General features: G+C 40.5%; 1 protein-coding gene across 5 annotated transcripts in view; it reads right to left on the bottom strand.

Annotated features, from left to right (window-relative positions):
* The window catches only part of BMPER (BMP binding endothelial regulator), a 152,368-nt gene that overhangs the window by 114,452 nt on the left and 23,447 nt on the right, over window positions 1-14,469 (bottom strand). For 4 of the 5 annotated variants that reach the window (XM_071561397.1, XM_071561396.1, XM_071561395.1 and 1 more), the window contains exon 3: window positions 11,281-11,380. In XM_071561397.1, the coding sequence (XP_071417498.1) occupies window positions 11,281-11,380 (100 nt within the window). Of the gene's footprint in view, window positions 1-3,095; window positions 3,182-11,280; window positions 11,381-14,469 lie in introns of those variants that run through there. The other variant, XM_071561399.1, reaches the window with a different exon arrangement.

Raw genomic sequence — 14,469 nt, 5'->3', positions numbered from 1 at the left:
CACCACTGCCCTGGACATCTGCTGCTCATGCATGACTGGCCAAACTCCTTACTAACTCTGACTGTTCAAGACAAACCAAAATCAGTGGTAATTTACTTAAAAATGGATGTCAGTGCTTATTCTGCAACCCATTCTGGAACTATGCAGTGACTCAGGCACAGGAACAGGGAGAGGGAGGACAGAGGGTAAAAGAAGAGCTGGAACAAGCATTCATCATCCACCTTGGCCACACCATCTTCATCCATTCAGCCCTTGTGAGAGCTCTTCAGCAAGCAGAGCTCAGCATGGAGGAACTGACATTGGCAGAACTGCCTATCTTTTATGCCTGTTCACTTTCATGACAGAAAGAATCACCATCCACATAAATTGAAAGCCATCAAGCTCTTTTGTGTGTGTGGTGAATCTCCAAGTGGAGACATTTTGGAGTCCCACAGGGTTTGGTTTTATATGTCTTTGTGTGCTATATGACAACTTTGTTAACAGAAAACAGGTTCATTTGCCCCTGCACTGGATCACCCCACATTTTTTTGTGCAAAATGAAGTTTCATAAAGCCATTTGGAAAACAAACAAACAAACATCAAAACAAACATTAATTTTCACATTTTCATTACATGTTCCCACTAGTTTTGCTTCCTACTCTTTTGATGTTTTCTGATATTTTGCAAAAAAAACAAAACCAAATAGAACACAAAGAAAATAATTTAAAAACTCACCAGAGAAGCAAAACTAGAAAATACTTCTAAAGTAGAAACAAAATATCTGGGTTTTGAGAAGAGTTAGTTTATTAAAGCAACTTGTTTCAATTAAAAAATAATTCTTTGGAGACTGAGTGGTTCTGTGAAAAATTTTAGAAGCAACACATACCCCATTTTCTGTGGGAAAAATGCCCATTTTCCATTTAGGTTTTTTTTCTATTTTATGTTTTTTCCTAGTGTATTTGATTCAAAATTAACTTGATCAAAGAGCCAATGAAACCAACAGGATTCCTGCCAAAAACTTTGTGTGAAACACAGACATAGAGTCACAGAATCACAGAATTATCAGTCAAGCAATGCCCAGGGCACTGTCTCTTTCCACACTCTACCTTAGCAGCTACTCTAAGCCATTCTCTGCTGTAGAGGGTGCACTGTCTTGCTTGGGGAACATTTTACATCCTTCTGAAAAAGAAGGCAATTTATCAGCCCTACACCAGTAAATCTTTGAGCCCATTGTATAAGGAAACTCGAGGGTCACAGCTCTAAAGTGCAGGGGAACTTAAAATCCCCATAAAATCATTCTGGATTCAACACAAAATTTAAAGGAAACCTGATATATAAAGATCATTCGCAAATGTGTTAACTGCCTCCAGTTAAGATCTTAAACAATAGAAGACTTGTACCTCAGGATTTCCAGTATTCACTTAATTTTTTCCAGGCTAAATACAAAGCAACACAAGAGAAATTTGTAGATGCTGTGTCTATCTTGCTTACCCATGCTGAAACCCTTCTAAGGGTTGATCAATAGTCTAAGAGCTGGCTGTGATAATTTCATCTTTGAGAAATACTGAAAAGTACAAAGTATACGTATGAATCTTGTATTTTTTAAGTAGCAAAGCCCAGATGAAGTGATTTTGAATAATAAAGAAATGTTGAGATTCTCAGTGTATTAAATACAGTTCTCTGCACTCTCATACACACAAGTCAACATGCCAAGAGAGGAGCATGAAGCCCCATACTCCTCTTGCACATTTGGAAGTCCTGCTCTGAAAAACACTGAGCTAATCTAGTAGTACAGTCTCACTTACTGCTCACTACAAATACTAGTGAATGCAGAGCCAATTCAGTGTGTTTTAACATCCTCAAATTGCAGAAGCTCAGGTCATACTGGTCCCAATCCCCAAAACAGTTTACAAGTGTGCAGGATGCTCAGGATGGAACAAGCTGTATTGTTGAATATCTGTGTGCATGTTATACCAGAACCAAGAATCAAGGGCCAGGCCTGAAACCAGCAACTACAAAATACCTTGCATATTTGCTCAGCAATTATGTTCTTTCTTTGATTTAAAATGTTTCCTCTGTAAGAAAGCTAATGACCCTGGGCTAATCTGCATGTACAGATGTGCATATTAAACTGAAACTTTCAGTTCAAGAATTAGTCTGGTCAACAAAGCATGAAGGTGGTACATCCATATGCACATCACTGCTCTTTCTTGAAGAGCATGTCCAAGTTATGCTATAAAATTCTCTGCCTTGCAGCGCCAGCCACTGTCCCTGTGGAAAGCAGCAAGGGGATGGCACACCAGAAGTAACCACAGCAGGGAGAACTTGCAGGGCAGGAAAAGGAAATTTAGAAATGAAGACCAGGATGGAAAAAGTCTGCAGAAGAATTGGAAATACTAAGATTGCTCTTGAGCTTTGGCACAGGCCAGGAGGTTGAACAGGGGAGACAGAACATCCATCCAACACCACCATGATGCAAGGAGGGAGCTGGATTTCAGCAGATGTTCAGTTGAGAAGGGGAGAGCTAGTCAGCAACACAAGCAGTCTTGGTGAGAGGTGGCGGAAGGCTGAATGTCAAGCAAAACTGAAAAGGCTAAGAAAGGAGTGCTTTACAATCTCTGAGTGACGCTTTAACCTGTCTCTGACCACACGTGTGCCCTGACACTGCCCTTCAGATGCCCTGGAGCTACACCCACCACTCACTCTTCAAAAGGAAAAAGAAACAAAGCCCACATACCAGGTAGTTTTTCTGAACCTCACTTTCAATGTACAAATCTCTCAGGTGACACCTGCAAACATACAGGTGGACTTTCCTAGTCTCACTACTCATAGCATGGAAATTTCTGAGCCTCACCTAAATTCAACTGAATGAAACCTGCCTCATTCTATGTACCAATTCAGTCAAGCCATTCTGGCTCACCCATGGTTAAAGGTCCACCATCTTTGCCTAGGAAAATAGCAATCACTGAGTATTTCGGGTTCAAAGGCATCAGCAAAGTCCCTGATTTCAGTTTCCACAACAGAGTATGAGGGAACATACTTTAAGTCCCTAAAGCCACTTTAAAGTGTTTTTTTTCCCCTGAAAGGCCTTTGGAAATATTAGCACATTCACTTACTGTCTCCATCCACCATTTGAAAGCAAGCAGGAGAAAAGAATAAATCAAGAAAGATCAAGCTTAGGACAATCACTTAAATCCCACCCACTTACCTCTGCCTGAATACCTACTCAAAACTTTAAAAGAAAGGGCTACAGGGGAGGTTTTCAGGAGGGGAACCCAGAAAGCCTATGAATGCTCTAAGGAGTATGAGAAAAGGAAGAGATTTTACGTTAATAAGTAAATGTGATCCTGAGTCACACACCCCATAAGGAAAACCTTTAGGATTCCACATATGGAAGAAAGTTAAATATCAGTAGTCTAAATCAATTTTAAAAGAGCTAAGGTGATTCATATCAGTCAAGGAGTGTGTCCTGATTTTTCATTCTTTCCTGCTTCTTTCTTTAAGAATAGCTGGTGTTTTATTAATGTAAAATATTAACTTTCAGTTAGTTGTAGGTTTTGTTGCCATTACCTCCTTCAATCCAAATACTTCAGATAAGTCCTGGATAAACATGCAAGCCTAAAGTTGCTTATCTGAATCAAACCAAACCACTGAATACTTTGAAGTTGGTCAATTGTATATGCAGTGGAAACTAATGCTAATTACCTTCTAGTCACCTCATAAAGGCAAAATGATCCTGTAGGGTCCTGCTGGCACAAAACCCCAAAATGATGCTAAAATAGTTGAATAATTTCTAATTTACTTATTTAGCTACTTTGTTTCAATGTTGTGCATGCCATACTTGGGCACCATAGTTTCAAACGCAAAATCACCTTTGGCCAATTTAATTCAAAAGAGCAATTTAATTCCATAACAAGCATCCACACACAAAATTGAACTGGAATAATACATGAGGCAAATTATAGCAGATTTTTTAATTGGCATGTGGACAAGTAGATGATCAGGAAGCCATTTGTCTTTCCAAACCCTGCAACTCTGATAAATGACCCTTTTTTTTTCTTCTTCCCTAGACGTGCCAGCACATAGCAGTATCATGAAGATAGGGAAATTGAGTGTAAGAGACAGCTCAGTAGTGCTAAAGCTCAACCAGTGTCCTCAGCAGTTCATTAAAAACAACCCTTTATTACTCAATTTGACATTGCCTAATAAGATTCCAGGAGAGATTTGTGCTTATTTTAGGCTAATGAGAATTTTATAGACAAGTAATTTCCTTATTCTCCCAAGAGAAAGTGATAGATTGGTGCACAATAGACTGGCTCCCCATCCCTCATTTCTTCAGCATCTTTCTTCTCCTATTAAGTCTTTTGCTTGCTTTCCCTCCACTTTCTATTTTAAAAAAATAACCTCTCTATTGGAATGGAAAATAAACATTAGGAAAAAGGAAACAGTTAGAGGACATGTTTTATTTAGTGTTTGATAAATTGATCCTCAGGGAGGTATTCAGGCATGCTAACACTAAATACCAGTTCTAGCTGAACAAAAAACAACCAAACCACTCCTAAAAAAATAAACAAATAAATAAATAATAAAAATCAAAACTTGCACATTCTACAATATTTCCCTGACATAAAATCTCTTGGCCACAATAATAGAACTGTGAAATCACACACACTTATTATAAAATATATTTTCACATGACTTAGTGATGGTAAAGCCATTGACAGCCAGCAGAAAATTAAACTTCCTGTTGAAAAACCCTGGTCTTCATTTGTCAACACAGAAGCATTAAAATGTATACAAATCCCCCTGTGCTTCTCAAGACCAGCTCTTAACAGTGAAAATCCAACTCTTTCCTCTGTAACTGAGTACAAGCAAACCTATTTGCAGCTGAGCCATCACAATTAAAATACCCAAGGGATGCAAGGCACAGAGGCCATATACAGGGTGCACAAAACAGCTCAATGAAGTGGCCATGGGAGTGAGCTGTGCTAGGACTGCACAGTGCATAGGCATGTGATGCAAAGCAGCTCATATTTGCTGAGAAAATAGCAGCAGAAACAAAGACATCAACTCCTCCCAGTGCTGTTTTTGTCCCCTGCACCCCACTGGAACTGACTTTCACCTTCTCAAATGTCTTGTGTTCTATGAATGTATGTATAGGGTGAAGAAAGTTGCTCTGCAGGGTTCCTAAGAACCTTGCCATCCTAAATGCCATGTAGTTAGAGCTGCCATTGAATCTTGAGCTGGTGCCTGATGTGCTTGCCAAGCCTGGCAGCTGGAGAGCTGATATCTCTCATGGTTATAAGGTTTTTCATGAATAGTGTTGCTGGGTGACACAATTACTTGCCATTTACACCCAATTTCTTCACACCAGTAAAATCATTCACATTCAGCTTACACCTTCAAAGTAAAACAATGAAAGAGATTCTTATTCCAGTACTGTATGTCCTAAGATGTTTATCACATTGTTCTAGAGAAACATTACATGGAAAAACATTAATATAAAAATTTGAGTAACTGATATTTGACTGTAAAAGTATTTATGATAACATGATAGAACAGTTCACTAAAAGTTTCTTACATAAATGGAAAATTGTATTTAGCAAGGCAATATCTAAAATTTGAGGTGCTAGTGAACACAACAGTATATACCAGGCACTCAAAGGGATATCAAAAGTATGTGCTGAGACTTTTGTAAGAAGAGTCAATTCAAAGGAAGGACAGAGAGGTAGAGACCTTTTCTTGGGCATAAACAGCAGCAATCAAAACTGGCACCATGATTATACCAGCTGGTACTGTCCCCGTGGCAGTGTGTCACAGCTTCAAAGTCTCTGCCTTTTCTTGGAATGCAAAGCTAAAAACTGAATGAATGCTGACACAAACCTGTACTTCCAGCCTCAAGAAACAGGGCCCCTGATTCAGAGCTACCAAGAGTCTCAGAGGCAGTGAGAAAGACCAATATGAAAGTTAAGACATCTCTTTCCATAACCAGTCTCTGAGAGATGCCAGGACTAGATTATTCAGGTGAAGGTGAAAAAGAGTTTTCAGGAAAATATAAATATTATCTTCCCATCCCATTGTCCTCCACCCATGTTATCATCCCTTGCCTCTGACAGCTTGCCTTAGAGCATGCAAGGGTGGGCTGCAAGTTATAGGGCCCCACACAAAGGTCCCCCCAGTCAGTCTTACAGCAGGACACCAAACTGGTATTGGGGATCTCATACTAAGGGTGTCCACAGTGAACAAAGTGCCAAATGTACATATGGATCCTGCAGGGTGTTAGTAGAGTAGCCAGAACACCAATAATCTCATAATCTCCCTCTAGCTCCCTTTGCAAGCCAGCCCTGACAGCTGAAATTGGCTGCTGAAATGGGTTGAAATCCTCAACCACAGTATTTCTTTCCAAGAAATGCATAATTAACTACAATAGCTGCAGATAGTCAACATTCAGGGGACTCAAGGCTGCTGTTGCCTTGGCTAGGATTCCATTCTCTGGTAGATTCGACATCAATAGAGCATAGCACAAGAACCTGTAAGATCAATCAGTAACGAAAACAAAAACTAAAACGAACCAAACAAAAAACCCCAAACAAACAAAACACACACACACACAAAACCCCACCACCACCCCCACAACAACTCAAAAACCCCTCAGTCACTCTCAAAGATGAACAAGGACAGAAAATGCAAAATTTCACATGAAAAGTGAAAGAAAATTCTGAACACATTTTCTCTGTTGTAAAAAAAATGCTCACCAATTTTGTCTTTGCACATCCACAGATTAAGATTCTTAGAATAGGAGTAGAATATGGTGCACAATCTTAAACTTGAGGTAATCCTGAGCCAGTAATACCATTTCTTCAGAGAGCAAATAATTTATTATTACCTGTGTAGAGTGCTCTATATCTAAGTGACAGGTCTCCATCCAACCACATAAGAAAATGCTGCCAAATCTATTTCTAGAATCTCAATGACCTCATACATTTTCAGTGAATAAATTAAATAAAAACAGAGATGAAAAGTGACCTATTTATCCTATGCAAAAGTAATAAGTGGGCTTAATTTTTTAGTATTTTTGAAATGAACAGCATGCTAGAGGTACATGGTATGCTTTATGAACTACAGTAAACACCTGTCAAAAGAATAATCTTCCTGAAAATTTTCACTATTAGACCTAGCCATTTTTATTCTCCTTGCATCAGGGAGCCGTAATCACAGGCCCACATTTCTCTGTTCCAGACTTTGCATAAACACACAGCAAAAGTGAGCCTTGCCCCACTGACTTTCCTATCAAGGTCCTATGGGCCTACAAACAAGAACAGTGTTAAAACACATGGCTAGTCTAGAGGATTTAAATCTTAATTTAAGTATTAGACTTCATACCAGTCTACAGCTTCCTCACGATGGGAAGTAGAGGGGCAGACAATGATCTCTTCTCTCTGGTTACAGAACCAAGGGAAAGGCATGAAGTTGTGTCAGGAGAGGTTTAGTCTGGATATCAGGAAAAGGTTCTTCATCCAGAGCCGGGTTGGGCAGTGGAACAGGCTCCCCAGGGAAGAGGCCACAGCATCCAAGCCCAGCAGACTTCAAGAGCATTTGAATTGTTGTTCAAACAATGCACATACTTGGGGCTGTCCTGTGCATGGCCAGGAGTTGGACTTTGATGATCCTTGTGGGACCCTTCCAACTCAACATTCGGTGATTGTGTGATTAAGTAAAACCAAACCTTTTCATATGTTAGTTTCCACCACAGTGAGTTTTCTGATTGCAAAAGTTGTACTTGCTGCTGTTCCTTACTTTTCATTAAGAAATATGGAAAAAAAAGTGCTAGATATTATCCAAGTATCATACAAATACCCAAAAGGAAGCAAAGGACCCATGCTCAGCACACAATCATTTGCAGGAAAAGTTCCCTACCAACAGTTCAGTTTCTCCTGTATGCAAAGCTCTCAACACAGGCCTTCAGCTGCATGCAGAGTTGCAGACAGACAGAATCACAGAACAGTTTGCATTGGAAGGGACCTTTAATTTAGTCCAGTCCCCTGGCAAGGGGGGCATATGTACTCAAGTGCTCCTCATGATAGAATAAAATCCACAGGCAACAATGTCACAAATGACTCACAAGCAGTGGGTTCCTTCCTAGACAAGCCAGTTTTGAATACACGCTTTGGTCTTAATGTTATCCTTCTGAGGTTGCATTCAAGTGACAGCAGCCATTCATTCACTCACTCACTCACTCACTCATTCATTCATTTCTTCACAAGGTAGGAAGATGTGAAGCTATCAAAGAGAATTGGCAAGAGCCTGTAAAGCCTCATTAAGCTCTTTCAGGCTTTGGGAATAAAGCCAAGAAAAAAGCCATCAGATTCAGATGTCTTTTCTTCGTAACATTTTGTTCACATTTAGATGAAATGCAACTAGTAAAATACATAAATAAATAAATAAAATCCCTGCTTCCCTTTTCCTGCTTACATTCCCTATGGGCACTCTGGCAGCCTGACAAAGTAGTAACTGAGAACAAGAGCTGCAGGGCCAAGTCCCGGCTGCAGCTGAGCTTTGAGCACAAAGTGCTGGAGACCTGGTGTGACACCAAAGGGAGCAGCTGAAGTGCTGTGCAGCCTGGCTGGTATTTGCAGCCTTGATCCCCCAATTAATCCCTATGGGATACTCGTTTTGAATCTTGCACATAACCGAGCAGGAGCTCCAGCAGCACTCCGAAGAGCAAGCAGCCCCCTGGGGATAGAGGCAGCTCCACCAGCCTCTTCCCTTGGAACCAAAACAACGTGGTGACAGTGTGTGGTGTCAGGACTGCTGTAGTTAAATGGCTGCATATTTGGCTTTACCTTTCAGAAGGAGCAACGAAACTTACTCAAAAATTGCACACCTACTTTGTAAACTAAGTCCTTGAGAGGTTTTTTTCTTTAAATTCTGAAATTTAAAATTCTTGCATTTTAAGCACATAGATCACACCAAGCATCCTTCTAATCAAGAGTCTTCTGTCTGATAGTAGACACTAAGAGACAAGTAGGAAAGTGTGAAAAATACAGGGCAAGGTCCATAGCTCCACTTTAGCTTCCAGAGGAGCAAGAATAAGCAGCCTACCTGCCTGACACAGAGGGAAAACAGGGCATTTTGTTTTGAACCCTACTCCTTTCCTAACAAACTTAACATTCAGTTTTCCCTTTGGAGAGCTGCTGAGGTTTGAGCTGATTGTGCCACAGAGGTATGTTTTATAACACAGAAACAGTTGCTAATGAGTAATTGTCAACTCGGAGCCCAGTATTATATTTTTAAAGTTAGGGCTGTTTTGTCTTGTGTGCACTCGTTTATTCCCACCCACATTAATATATTTTGTTGCTTTGTCATCAGTTGTTCGGTGTCCTGAGAACCTTCTGCAACTCCTTGAAGGTAGCCCTCCTCCTTTACTATGCTACAGAGATCAGGTCAGCAGCAGCAAACTGTCTGTCCCTTTTCCAGATTATTGCTGAGCACATTGACAAGTTGAGATCTTTGCAAGGATATGCTGGCAACCTTCTATCACTACAAAAAGACTCATATGTTTTCACCACGCGTTATTTATTTGCTGATGAGAAGTTTCTCTACAAACTCAGGGCTGCTTAGTTTCTTCAGCACTTTTTTGGTGAGGGATGTTGCTGAAAGCCTCTGAGTGGGATCTCTCTGTCCATTGATGCATTCAAAGGATTCTAGCCAACTCTTCTATCTCAAGTATCCATGTGCCTCCTAATTCCATTTTTAACAGTTTCTATTAATTATCCCATTAGAAATGTCAGGTACACAAATCTGCAGATGCCAGGCTCAAGCCTGTAATAATGTTCTGTAGGTAGCCACCCCAATTCAGGATAAACAGAAAATCTTAAAGGGAGTCTGGATTAAAATACTGTTTGTATCCTCAGCTTTGAAACACCCATTCTTTTCATTTTGCATGCACATATGCATATGTATGTGCATAAAATTTTCAGACCATTGAGCAACTACACACGCCATTATGGAAATGAAAAATCAACTTCCACCCTAATCCAACCAACACTTAGGAATCTTTTCCTATAAAGCTGAAACTAAACACTATTTGACAAAAGAAATAAATTACATGTAATTTATGTAAAAACTGTAACTTCAAATTCTTACTGTTTCAGTAACACTCTAATTTTTTTTCCAGTTCATTTCCTTCTCTTTAAGTGTCAGGCTTTTAGACAAATCCTCAAACTGGGGCTTGCCAAACCCATTCCAAAGCTGCAGCACAGAAGCAAATCATAAGCACAGTATCTAACACACCTCTGCAACCATCCAGGAAAAATACATATCCATTATGCCTCTTCCATCTGAATTTCAGCATAATCTGTTTTCCTGCATTTGTATTTCCTCTGGGAAGGCAATAAATGCTTCCATTTCCCATCAATTTATCCTGCTCTATCTCCCCCTCAATACCATTCAATCACTAGTGGGAAATTCAAAAGAACAGAGGAAAAATTAAGTAAAGCTGTATGAATTCAACATTTCCACTTCATGGATTGTGTCAGCAGCCCCTCAGCAAAATTAGTGGTTTAGAGCACATTACTTACTGCATCAATATAAAAACCCCTAGTTTTCAACCTCATCTACTTGCATATTTGTCATGTGGTTAAGCATAGTAGATACACACTATGCATGTTTACACAATTAATTTTAATTTGATAATTATTCTAAAGAGCTTGGAATACATAGCATTGGTCAATAAATACATGTATAATGTTCAGACTGTTGCTTATTTGGCATTCATAAAAATGTCCAAAATAATATTTTTTGAATCAGGAAATGTTTATTAAAATTAATAAAATTTGATTGGTTTGTTTCCAGTATGAGGAGAAACAGGCATGAATAATTACCATGCTCTTTATTACTCAGAAGCATTATTCCTATTCTGTCCAACCACACAAAAAATTTAAGGAATTGTTATAGACCAGTGACTACTAGTGGATTGATATTCAGGTAAAATATTTCTGGTAAAATTAGGAGATAACTAACTCTTAAAAGACTGAAAACATAGCGATGAAGAATAAAAATGTATTTCTAAAGGATTATCACCATGCAAGAACTAATAATTACAGGACAAACGTGTGAAATCCTGTATCTCCACCAGTTTTGTAAACATATATATTTTAAATATGGTTACTGGCCTCTTCTAGCCTCTGGTGCGGTCAAGTCCCAGCTAAGAAGCTCCAAACTTTGTCCTTTGTCTTTGGCAACCTAAATATGCCCGAATAACATTCTAAAAAGAGGGAAACAACAGGAAGGGAACCCCACCTTTGCAACGCTCACAGCAAGCTCCCCTCTGCTTAATGACGAGGGCACAGTCCTTGGAGAGCACTGGACACTTCTCCCTTTTGCACGTCACTTCCTTATTCTGGGGGGAAAAAAACAAGAAACAAAAGCTATTACAAGCAAACCAACCCCAAGGCTACCATTCCTTGCAGTTCTGAAAATAAAACATGGGACTAGCAATCTGCTCTTCCACTTCAGGAATGGTCCTCGTGATTCAAGACATCTTTCCCCCCCTTGAAGGAATGCAGTAGAAAACAGTCTTTTAATAATTCAGGAGCCCAAGTAGAGGGTGTTTACCCCAGTTACACGGTAATTCATGACTGCCACCCATTCTCATACAGAAAATGTGCCCCACTGAAGAAATCCACATTATTCAAATGAACAGTTTTGCTAAAGTATCATCAGGGGTTTGAGGTGCTTCCTTACGAACCGCACAGCTCAGGAATTCCTTCTCATGGCGACAGAAGGACAAATGACAGAGGAAGAGGTGGCAGCCTCAGAGAAGGCAAAACTCTGCCACTGAAGAAAATAATTTTTAGTGAGTGCTATTATCTAGCCTACCCAGAGGTCCTTCAAAAGAGGCTACTCTATACTATACCAGAAAAGAGGACTAATGTAATTCATCTTTCCTCCCAAAATGCTGAGAAATCAACAAAACACCAGGAGCAGCTAAAAGAGTGCACTGACCACATTAAGGAATGTCAGTAGAGGATGTGTGACAGCAGGTAGCAGAAATATTCCTTTTATAGCCTACCTTGCGCCAGTGGTGTCAACCCTTCTGGTAATCCCTGCCATTAAACAAGGGCAGAAAACAAATACTTTGGGTGCTTCTTTCAGCAAAATTTTTGCTACTTCAAATTCCTGACTGAAAGTAGCCCTCTGAAGTCACCTCCACCTATAATTAGTAGTTCAGTTCATTAAGTGACACAGGTGGCCACCTAGTTCATGCAAGCACCCACCCCACTCAATCTTATGACTTAATTAGAGACCAAAAGTCAAAGGGTTAGAAAAATGTAAATCATAAAACTAAAGGAAAAGAAGCTGTGTTTTTCAGTCTTTTTATTTCGCTCCCTGTGGCCTCATTCAAGGTGCCTGTGAAGGATAACATGGCAGCTTTTATTACACACCAGCTCTTTGTCTAAAATCAGAGGTTTATTCTCTTCAAAGTCACTGTCTGATCTGATGGGAGCTATAAAGGCACTTCAGTCTTATCAGTGTAAATGAGGACTCACTCTCACCAAGACACTGTGAAATCAGCAAATGAGAATCAGGCCCTAAAGTGCAGCTGCAGCGACACAAACAACTACTGTAAAAAGCCAGGTCACTTCTACATGCTGGCTGCTCTGCATCACTCCAGTATTGCATAGCAATCATAAATGCTATTTAACTGACAAGTTAAGCTGATTATGGCAGGTATGTAGCTCTGGATGGGCACTACACAGCCACGGCACAGCATTGCAACTGGTTCAATATCATTCTTAAATGCAGAGTGAAAACTCAGTTCCATTTCCACGAACACAGTGCCCCCTGACTTTGCTGCCATAAAGCCTGTTGAAGGGCAGCAGAATTAAGCTTGCCAAATCAACTACAGTCCATATGATAAAAGGTTCTGCTAAGAACAGATTCTCTGGAAAGAGTTTGCTCAAGGAAAGATTTAATAAGCCCATCAGTCCCACGAGCTTTATCTGTGGGAAGATCTTCTGCATGGTGAAAGTGGGTGTGAAGGAAGGGCAGAATTCAGTTTAGAGTTTCTTCCTTTGGAGGACATGGTTCACCCAGCTGCAGTGTGCATCATGCACCTCTGAGAGAAGTGAGATGCCAAGTGTCCTTGAGAGTCAACTTAGCTGGGCTGAGCCCACATCAGCAGGCTCAGTGGGCAGCTACCCTCTGGACTTTCTCTTCAAAGGAAGAAATTATTTTTGTGGATGGCAGGGACAGGGACAAGAACAATAAAGTTCCACATTTCTTTTGTTTCTCCATTCCCAGGGGACTGCTGGGGGAAATGCCTTATGCAGCTCATCTTCCTAGGCGATTTCTCACCCTCTCCCCTGTCTGCCTCCTTCTGCCTTCAGGTACATCCTGACATGGTTGCTTCTTTTTGGCAATGCAAGAAAGATGAAACCAAAAATATCTGGTACCTGGTTGGTAATGCAAGTTTCTAAGCATGACCTCAACATACATATTTCAAACTGCAGATACTTGCTAGTTATTGGTTCTAAGTAAAAGCTTTCTGTTTGTCCCACATTGCTTAAATCAGCAAAATTCTCTGCCAATGATGAGTCTGGTACCATTGAGCCAACCCAGGGGGCAGCCAAATTTATGTTTTATTCTTCTTCCCTTATAGCCAGGAAAGCTGCTAGTTTAGCAGGTTTTCTGGGATGGAAGATTTTGGAGTTCATACCCTGGTGTCAAGGGTTGTTTTACATTAAGCAGCTCTTCCTCATGAAAAATATCAGTGGCCCACAGTACAGCGAAAGGAACTGAAGAGTGCCCTAAGCAGTAGGCTACATATTCACATTTCCTTTCTCTATCCCAGTAGACCTTGAACTACTTGCTGCTCAGTAGCCTGGCTTCAGCAAAAAGGGGTTTGTTCTTTTTGCTCCAAAAGCCACTAGTCCTCACAGCAAGGATACTTGTGAGGAAAGCAGGAGTTGGATGTGGAGGGCACCAAACCTCAAAATCAAAAGTTAGTTGTTACAGCATGGTGTTAAAGGTGGGCAAAAGGTGTCACACTCACACTTCACACCCCCTTTTTTTTTTCTTTCTTTTTTTTTTTTAATTAAAGAGGGAGGTTAGCTCTGTGCCTTGGAGGAGAAGCTGCAATCTCCCGCCTTAAAGGACAGCTCCGTGTAGGCCAGGTAAGCACAGCCAATCTTTGCCAGCACAAGAAGAGCTGATAAGCTCTTAAGCAGGGTGGGATTTGCAAAGCCTATGTTCCTCCTCTCTAGCTTGTACCACAGGCAAGTCCCAGACATCTCCAAAAGTGGCTGTTTCAGATGTCATCCCAAGATGCCTAAATCCCTGCCTTCAGGGTTGGGCTGCTCTTCTAGGGTGTGAGGTATAGTATCACTCAGGGATGCAGCCTCCAACACTCCTTTTGGGGCTTTCTGCTGGAAAGAAATATAGTAGAGTCACAATTGCAACATACTCTGTCCTGGCATAGTCTTCATG

This window comes from Pithys albifrons, chromosome 7 (genome assembly GCF_047495875.1).
Source record: "Pithys albifrons albifrons isolate INPA30051 chromosome 7, PitAlb_v1, whole genome shotgun sequence".
Taxonomy (NCBI): Eukaryota; Metazoa; Chordata; class Aves; order Passeriformes; family Thamnophilidae; genus Pithys; species Pithys albifrons.
The sequence above is the reverse complement of the archived record's forward strand: the minus strand, read 5'-3'. Positions and strand labels throughout refer to the sequence as shown.